Below are 9853 nucleotides of genomic sequence, written 5' to 3' on the forward strand. Positions count from 1 at the left end.
TGGCCTGACCACTTACAGCCAGCCAGCCTGCTCTGGACCCGTGTACAGCACCAGAACCTGCTACTACCCCACATGCGTCCGCCTGTGCAGCGGCCTCCCTGAGAGCTACGGATCCAGCTGCTGCCAGCCCTGCAGCTGCTGATCATCTCCCCCATGGGACCACCATCTGCGTACAACAACCCCTGCCAACTGATTTATCTCTTTAGGGACAAAGTCACTTCCAAAGCCACCATGCATTCGCCAAAGCTGTTACTTGATTGCTTTCAAGCCCTTGGGAATCAGCGCCAGTGTGTCCACGTATTTCCTTGGTCTTTCTTGACTTTTTTCCTGGTCTTGGGGATCAAAGAGCATCTTTTTCTACCCTCAATCTGTAGCTGTGGTCTCAGCCTTGACACTTAAACCAAGATCTTTACTCTCTTCTCTGCCTTGCAAAAAGCATCTCAGGGCTTTTTCATAGGTTTCTGCCGCCTCCCTATTTCCTTCTCACATTCTCTCGTTTCCTGCTCCCACTTTCATCTTCTCACAGTCACTGCGTCACCGCTCTTAGCTCTCCAGCAGCAAGAATTCCTTTCTGTACTTTAGTTCTTCATCCCCGTTACCTAAAATTTTAAAATAAATTCTGAACCATTTTTCATTCCACATTGTGTTTTGTTTTATTGTACAAAATTCCTTACATGGAATTTACCGACATCCTGCATCCGCGAGCATTACCCATTGAGAGCCACATAGCAGCTCCCCACCGCCACCAAAAAAACCTCTTGTCTTCATTTTCACACGAGAACATTGCATTCTGTGGTGCTGTGTAGCTAATACTGGACCGACCATGATCCAAAATTGGGTCTTTCTCCTGCTGAAACACTCTTACTTTCACATCTCAGGGTAGTTAGCGACTGGGACATAGCTATAGCACTATGTGCACTTAAGTTCATTGAACTACAGAAGGAATAGTCTCTTGTGCAGGCAGATAATATTTCTGCATAAAATGTCCTTCCCAAACTCTGTTCCCAACCCCTGTGAGCCGCAGATGCAGGCTGTGGCACCTGGGACCGCATGTAAAGCGCTCATGGATGCAAGCATCATGTTTTTTGTCCCAGCCTCCTTGGACCTTCATGCGGGTTATCTGCAGGAAAAACTTTGGGAATCTAATGTGTTCCCTTGAGAAAGGCTCATCTGCAGGGCCTTGGTATCTTCTGTAAACCAAGTCCTTCTATGAATTCCTTCTCCTAGGTACCTATCAGGAAAATGAGGAGGAATCGGGTAATTTCTCATAAAACACACACTCCGCATGATGCAACAGTAATGCAATTTGTCCTCCCATCAAACAGTGTTAAAAGTTAGGGAAGGTCAAAGCTGAGGGTTGAGAGATTGTGCTGTGAGCGCTGAGGATGTTAAGCATTTCCTGGTGTCTGAGCCAGTGCGGGAACAGAACAACCTTCTGAGTTTGTGGGGCAAGTATGAAGCCTCTAAGGGAAATAAAAAACGTGTTTCCAGGGAAATCGGAAAAAAGGTAAGAAAGGAGAAAAGTCAAAGAATTTGTGCCTTCCTGGGAGTCACGAGAGACACAACCTGCTGGTTGATGTTTTCTGTCCTGAACTAATGATGCAACCTAAGTATTCACTGGTGTAAGGCTTATCAGAAGCTCCCTGAGGAATAGAAGCCTGGGACATTGTCACCCCTTGGGAACTTCTGTCTGCTGGGTGGGGTTTGGAATCCCCCTGTGATGTTAACTCCACGGACAACCAGGACAGATGGCAACTTCTGAGTCTGTATCAGGCTGCTCTGAAGACGTTGCTAGGAGATTAAACCTGTGGACTGATGATTCTCAGAAAAGGCAAATGAGATGAGGAGCCCTCAGATCCATCGCCAGATATGCAAGATCAGTAGGTTCTGCAGATCTCAGGTACAGCACTGTGACAACAGCCGGAACAGTGTTTTGTTGCTGTTGGCCTGTTAGGAGGAGTCAGGGGAGAAGAGAGATGTTCATGGGTGAGGTCTTGAGGTCGAAGAACGCACGTGTGGAAGACATCAGTAACATTAAGCAGCATGGGGCAGAGCAGAGCACAGGAGCACAGCAGCTAGAGCAAGAGCTGTCTGCATCTTTATTGCTTAATTCTTACACAGATTGTTATCTCGTGTTTACATTCTTACAGCATGCCCTAACCAGTGCGTGCACGTGTACCTAGGCTAAGTCATGGTTACATAACTGTACCCCACTGTGCACCTGAGCTGGACAAGTGGGGTCACATCCTCACATATCTCTAGAGGCCCCTGAGCTTTGAAGCAGTCTGAGTGATTCCCCACAACTGCATACTTGCAACTGGCTGAGAGAGTAGATCTTAAAACCACAAAGAAGAAAATGACAGCCATGTGAGCTGATCCATATGGTAATGAACTTGATTGCATTGGTGGTTTCACAATGAACACATTATCAAAACATCACCTCGGATACTTTACACAAATTTTATCAATTCTTCCTCGATAAAGCTAGCAAACAAATTTACTCAACTTAGTTGATTATTATAAATGTATGTTTACCTTCAAGATTAAAATCAGTTTAAAGCCAGGTGTAGCAGTGCATGCCTGTAATTCCAGATGCTCAGGTGGCAGAGGGAGGACTGCGTCTTCAAGGCCAGCGCAGACAACTTAGCAGGACCCTGCCTCAGAATGAAAAATGGAAAGGGCTGGGGTGTAGCTCAGGACTAGAGCACTTGCTTAGGCTACAAAAGCTCCCAAGTTCAGTACTGTAAAAAAAAAAAAAAAATTAGTTTAGAAATTTTCTGGAAAAAAGAGCTAATATTTTCTGGTTTGCCCATTATTTGAAAGCTATTAAATGGATACTTTCTATATTATTTTTAATCTTGGAGAAACTTTCAGATTTTTTTTTTTTTTTTGTCTTTTTGAGGGGTAACTAACCTTCTTGTTGTGTCTTTGGTTTTGATATAAATAGTAACTTTTTTGGTTTTTCTCCGGTACCGGGAACCGAACTCACGACCTTACGCTTGCCAGGCAGGCGCTTTTGCCACTGAGCTAAATCCCCAGCCCTTGGAGAAACTTTCAAAGTAGGTGTTAATCCTCTGGTGTTAGACATGAGTAAATTGAGATTGAGGGAAGTAGCACAATGTCACAGTGTGATCGGTCCCAGGAGAGACTCTGAAGAAAAGATTTAAGTGGACGTAGATCATCGGGAGCTTCAGATCACACAGGTAAGAACGGGGGAAGTGATCTGCAGACAGGTGCATGATTAAACCAGAATCGTGTAACCCACTGAAGCTTTGACCTCAGGGAAAACTCTAACAAGTGCCGATAAGCACGCACGCTAGAACAATCCAGGGTCAGGGGTGGGGGGCCCAGCCTTCATGAACCACACTCCAGAAACCTCGGCTGAGTTTCTGCTCTGTGCCATTGACGGGCGACATGACTTTCTGCAGCTACCTTGAAGGAACTGCTGGTTCTAGCAAGCGGAAACCAGTCTGGGGGCTCTGAGGGCTAAGCTGTTTGGGTGGGGCGGTGCAAGCCTCATCTACGCTCTACCATGTGCTCTGCTCAGATTTAACATTTGCTTAAATATGGTGGATGGCCATAAAGTCTAAAAGGAAGAGGAGGAGGAAAAAGAAGAGAGGAAGAGGTCCAAGAGCAGGTCAGAAAGAGAGAAGGAAAAGGGGAAGGAGAAAGACAGTGTGAGAGACATATATACAACGAAGACCAAGGGAGCTACAGCTGAGATTCAAGAACTCTACTAATTTTAACACCAGATCTATATGGCTTGGTGGCTGATGCTTCCAATGGTTTAGATAATTGTCTGATGAAGTCACTTAGATCCTCCTGCCTGCAGGGTCTGAGTCTCTGGTTACTAAACCATTGTCAAACTATGCCTTCTCTTATTACTCTTTGTGGCTATCACGGGGCATGCACACACCATGAAATAATCCGGGGTTATAGGCTGCACTGCATTCCCCCCAGACTCACATCCAAATGCTACCCCTGGAGATAAGGTCATGCTGGAGTAGGTTGGGTCCCTAGTGCAACTGACTGGTGTCTGTATAAAAAGGTGACACTTGGAAATGTCCTCATCAAGAGAGAAGAACATACAAGACACATGGAGAAGATAAGTCAAGAAGAGAGGTCTGGAACAGACACTCCTCTCATGGTCCTCGGATGGAGAAAAAATCCTTCCTTCTCCCTTAATTTCAGATCAGTGCCTCGGTAAATGTAAGGTAATAAATTTAAGTTACTTGGTTTGTGGTGGTTTGCTATGGTAGCTCACGTAAACTACACTCCTCATAAATCTCTTGAGTTCCAGGTGTAGTTTTCCTGCAGTCAGCAATAAGAGTCATGAAGGTTAAAGGACTCCTCCAAGACACAAGCTACAAAGAGGTGCGGGTGCCCAGGGTCCCACCTGGGCAGTCCCCCCTGTGTTCTGATTCCCACCTGTGCCCCCCTGCTTCTGTGATTATGTCTGGGTCTGTTTCATATGCCAAGGTGAATTGTACTTGATGAAGCTTCTCAGGCTCCACCCTAGACTTGCAGAATGAGAAATCCTAGCTTTGGAGCCCAGCCCTGACTGCTTTCTCAAACTTGTAGCGATGCTGACTTAGGCTTGAGTCTGAGAACGGCTGCTCTAGGGGAGCTCAGAGGAAGAAGCTGCACCCGTAGAGCAAGGAGCCCTCATGAGAGAGCAGCACTTCAGAGGAGTGTTTATCTAAGGATAAGTAGAAGTCTATCAGCCAAAGCAATGGAAAAGGAACACTTAGATGGAGGAAATAGCACACGCTAATGTGCAGAGAGCACACAATACTCATGAAAGTACAAATGCTAGATAGAACCATAAAGCAAAAATCAGACCTTGAACTTGGAAGAGTGGGCAGGATTTGAAAGGGGGTGTAGACTCCACCATGTCCTGAAGGTCTGTTGTGCTCTTTATTTTTATGTGTAGCATTAAAATTGTTCCTATACTACCAACAGTTGGATACAGCTTCCTATTTCCCCACAAAGGCTTCATTTGTTGAAATATATTCTCTACTGAGGTAATATGGGGGTGGAATTATAATCAGTCAGACAATGTGTCTAGAGGAGAGAACTTTGAGAAGCAACTGGGATTAGAGAATCCCATTAGGGTGGGGCCTTCATGGTTGGATAGTGGTGGCTCTGTGAGATGAGGGGCTGAGACCAGACCCAGGAACCCAACACACAAGCTCCCTGTCTCATCACATGACGCCCTGCACCACACTGACACCTTGCCAGCACGAAGACTGTCACCAAATGAGGCCCCTTGACCTTGCCTTTCCAGAACCATGAGCCAAAACAAACCTCCTTTCTTTACAAAGGAGGCTGCCTCCAGTAATTCATCAGACTAATGAAAAGTAGACCAATACAAGTGCTTGTTGATACAGGAGATTTCAGAAAAACTATTCAGGGGAAATAATGCAGAATGTCCACTCATACCTTTAAACTGATAGGACAAAGTAACATAGTAAATATAAAAGGTTTCTATAGTAAATTCAATTTTTCAACTTGGTTCAGACCAACATTTCTCAGACTTAGAAACAGCATACAGTTTGATGGTTAATGTCTTGATACATACTATCTGTGTACACTGGTCATGGAGAACTTTCAAGGGCTTTTAATTTGAAAAGATTATATTTTATTTCTTAAATATTCCTATTATGAAAGCGTGGTGGAGAGATGAAAATATAGAAAAAAAACTTGCCATAAAAAGAATGAATATGAACCTGGCGTTGTAGCGCATGCCTGTAATCCCAGCACTCTGCTGGCCAAGGCAGGAGGATTGCTGGAAATTCGATGCCAGCCTGGGCTACAAAGTGAGTTCAAGGCCAGTCTGAACTGCATCATGAAACCCTGTCACAAAAAGACAAAAAAAAAAAAAAAGAATGAATGTGAACGTTGCCATTTTGAACTAGAATCACAGTGAATAAAATCACAATTTGATAGTTACAGTATCTCTCCGTTCACATACAATGATACAATTTCATGTTGAACATGAATTAAATATTCCACTAAGAGCTATAATGTAACTTTAAATCCTGGGTTCCACAGTGCAAAATAATAAATAAATAAATATCCCACTAAAGGCTTGATCTAAGGTCAAGACTAATCCCTGTAGAGTGAGCTACCTGAGTGTGAGACTTCTGTTAATTATGCAGCTTACTGGATTGTTGTCTGGTTGGGGAGTCAGCGTGATGCTAGCTTCCGGGAGGAAGCACTCCCTTCCCTTCAGCGACATTGAAAAGTCTGAGGACTCCTGGCCTTCCATCTTCCCTGCAGTTCTCGTAGAATTCAGCAGTGAATCAGTTGGGTCCTGGGCTTTCCTTAGTATGAACTTTTTTAAATTTCTGCTTCAATTTCATTACCTGTTATTGGATTATTCAGAGTTTTTATACCTTTTTGGTTCAGTTTTTGGTAATTCACGTGTAGCTAGGAATCCAAGAACAACAAGAATAATTCAAATCCCAAGTTAGCACAAGAATGGAAATTATAAAGATCAGAGCAAAAATTAATAAAATTGAGGCTAAAAGAACAATGCAAAGAATCAATGAATTGAAGAAATGGTTTTTTAAAAGGAAAACAACGTAAACAAACCCTTAGCCAACCTTACCAAAAAAAGGAGGGAAAGGACCCAAATCAGTGCAATTCAAAATGAGAAAGGTGAAATCACAGTGGCCGCCACTGAAATCCAGAAGACCATTAACAGTATGCTGCAGAACTGAACTAAATTGTGAGCCGTCTGCTCCAACTCTCCCACTTTGGAGTATATGCGCAAAGGAAATGGGACCATTGTAGCAGAGAAATACCTGCTTGCCCACATTTATGGCTGCCCCACCCACAGTTGTTAAGACATTAACTGAAAAACAAAAGCTGCAGGTTCGCTCTCACACGTGGGTGTTAAAGTCAATTTAAATGTAGAATATCGATTACAAGAGGCTGAGAAGGGTTGAGTGACGGGAGCCGAGAGAGGTCTGACGGTAGGTAAAACGGCACAGGGAAGAAGTTCCGGCGTTCTGTGTATGGTGGAGTGGTTAGAGCTCCCAACGCCCCGTCATGTTTATTGTAAGTAACTAGAAATGGGAGATCAAGAGCCCCAAGCACAAAGTTATCATAATTAAATGAAAGTGTTAATTAACCCAGTTTGATCATGAATATTATACATTCATATTGAAGCAACACACTGCACCTTATGATCTGTGCATTATATGCCCATAGAAATGTTTTTAAATGTTTAAGGACATGAAAATGTTAACTTCCCTGATCTGATCATTGCACAGTGTCTATATGTATTGAATTATCATATCATACCCCATAGATACTAAGTATAAAATAATATATTAAATATATTGTTTAATATTTAAATATTATTTAATTATAATATATTAAATGTATAATAAATGTTAAATACTAATTAAAAGTATTAAAATTCTAAAAATATACCTAGTAAATAAAGAATTTTTAAAAGTCTCATCACTCTATTTAAAATGATCTACAGAAAAAGATAAGAAGCATCATATTCATGAAATATACAGAGTTCTTCCCTATGTACAGGGAATAGTCAAAGACACTCACCACATAATTATGCAGCATGGTACTAAAGTGACAACCACTCACTCTCTTGGAAGATGCAGGAAAAAGCACAAGATTAAAGACTGTTATGAAATTATTAAAAGTATTGGACCAGGCATGGTGGCACACACCTGTAATCCCAGCACTCTGGAGGTTGAAGCAAGAGGATCCCTGAGTTCAAAGCCAGCCTGGGCTACACAGTGAGTTCGAGATCAGCCTGAACTGCATATTGAGACCCTGTCTCAAAAAGACAAAAAAAAAAGAAATTATTAAAAGTATTATCATTGGTACATGACATGACTCTGAATGAAAAATATCCACAGAAAAATATTCTACAATAAATTAGAAATAACCAGTGTGGGTACAGGATCAATAAAACAATGAAATTTTTTTCTATATTTCAAAGCAATACAATTGAAGTTTTAAATTAGAACATGCACAGTGGAATAAAAATGCCCAAGAATAAATCTAATGAAAGAAGAGCAAAAGTATTTTCAAAGAAAAATACCAAGCAACTATATGAGCATGGGCCTGGGGATTTAGCTCAGCGGCAAAAGCGCCTGCCTGGCAAGCGTAAGGTCGTGAGTTCGATTCCTGGTACCAGAGAAAAACCAAAAAAAAAAAAAAAACAACAACTATATGAGCAATTCTACAGCCACTTTCTTGCACAATAGAAATTTTTGAATGCATTTACCCGCATCAAAAACTCTGTGCATAAACACTCATAGCAGCCTTATTTTTTAAAGTCCCAAACTACAAACAAGGTACGTGTTTCTCAAACATCAGATAAACTGCATCAAGTTCATACATTACTGGAAATTAGCTACTGAGACTAAATAAACTACACATAATTATGGGTAATGAGACAAAATACAGACAATTACAGTGATGACACTCACAATCCTAAGGTAAGCAGAGAGTAGACTATTCTATTTTTGTTTACATGAAAGTCAGTCAAAGGGGCCAGAGGTGAAGCTCAGTGGTAGAACAGTTGTCTAGCATATGCAAGGCCCTGTGTTCAGTACTGGGGGAGAAATGACAAACAAAACCCAAACTGATCTACAGGGTTCAAGTCAACAGAGCAGATAGCTCCCTCTCAGGCTGAGAGGAAGATACCATGGGAGGGAGGGAATTAATTTCTATTTCCAAGCCAGGTCATAAAGTCATGGGTGTGTTCACTTTCTGATAGTCTGTCAAGATGGAAACGAATCACTTTATTCTTTTCAAATGAATGGTGTGACTAAGAAAGAAATTCTAAATGTTAGTCCTCAAAGATGCATCGGGTATCATGTCAACAACTCTTCAATCTTTCTTGAAGAAAAGAAAGGAATGGGAGGAGGAGAGAAGGAAGGAAGGGAGATGAATGCCTCAGATCAATGACTTCTCTGGAGCTCAGGCTCCACCTAGAACCAGATGCAAGGACAGTGAAACAGTAGAAAGCCCCACGCCCCCCTCCTAACTGCCTCTGAGGGTTATGTGAATCAGAAACAGCGGTCCCCATGAATTCATTGAAATCCATCTCATCCTCAGATGATGTTTCCACAGCTATCCTCAGGCCCTGGCTCTTCTCTGCCACTGGGATCCCCTTGTGCGGGGCAGCTTCCTCCCCAGTGTGCTTGACAGATCTGGCAGATAGAGGTGCAGAGGCTGGAACACAGACAGAGGCCTGTTTAGTCTTCAGTCAGGATTTTGTGGGCAAACAGGCACTGGTGCATGCTGGGATCATACAGCACACCCCCGCCCCACCCACCGACACTTCCTAACCTAGGTCGAGCCAGAGGAACAAAAGTGTGGAGAAATCACTACCTCCACCCTCTCTGGGCAGGAGCTGCGCATGCCCAGGTGACAATCAGCAATCAGGAAGGATGCTGATGACGTGACTCTTTCCTTTTATCTGAAAAAGTCCCTGTAAGTTACTGCCAATTAAGAGGCAGATTAAACACTTAACTTTCAAAGGATTCACAACACCTAAAGAACAACTTCCTCCTTGCCAATTCCCAATCAGGATTAGAAAATGTTGTAAACAACAGCAAAGAAAAGTCCTCCTGATTGGTCCCAACTTTAAAGGCTCCTGTATAAAAGACCCAGATAGGAAGAGTTTATCACATCCTCCGAAACTCACCTGCAACCAGGACCCGCCTCCACACCTGACACCATGACCCACTCCTGCTGCTCCCCCTGCTGCCAGCCCACCTGCTGCAGGACCACCACCTGCAGGACCACCTGCTGGAAGCCAGCCTGCATCTCCAGCTGCTGCAGCTCCCCCTGCGGCCAGCCCAGC

General features: G+C 43.1%; 2 protein-coding genes across 2 annotated transcripts in view; both read left to right on the forward strand.

Annotated features, from left to right (window-relative positions):
- LOC102026179 (keratin-associated protein 9-2-like) overlaps positions 1-632 on the forward strand; it is an 8443-nt gene extending 7811 nt beyond the window's left edge. Inside the window, exon 2 of the mRNA XM_013519182.1 lies at positions 1-632. Within this exon, the coding sequence (XP_013374636.1) occupies positions 1-142 (142 nt within the window). The 3' untranslated portion in view covers positions 143-632.
- An 8920-nt stretch (positions 633-9552) lies between these two features.
- LOC102024639 (keratin-associated protein 9-1-like) overlaps positions 9553-9853 on the forward strand; it is a 19068-nt gene continuing 18767 nt past the window's right edge. Inside the window, exon 1 of the mRNA XM_013519129.1 lies at positions 9553-9841. Within this exon, the coding sequence (XP_013374583.1) occupies positions 9728-9841 (114 nt within the window). The 5' untranslated portion in view covers positions 9553-9727. The remainder of the gene's footprint in view (positions 9842-9853) is intronic.

This window comes from Chinchilla lanigera, unplaced genomic scaffold (assembly GCF_000276665.1).
Source record: "Chinchilla lanigera isolate Chin_1 unplaced genomic scaffold, ChiLan1.0 scaffold00050, whole genome shotgun sequence".
Classification (NCBI taxonomy): domain Eukaryota; kingdom Metazoa; phylum Chordata; class Mammalia; order Rodentia; family Chinchillidae; genus Chinchilla; species Chinchilla lanigera.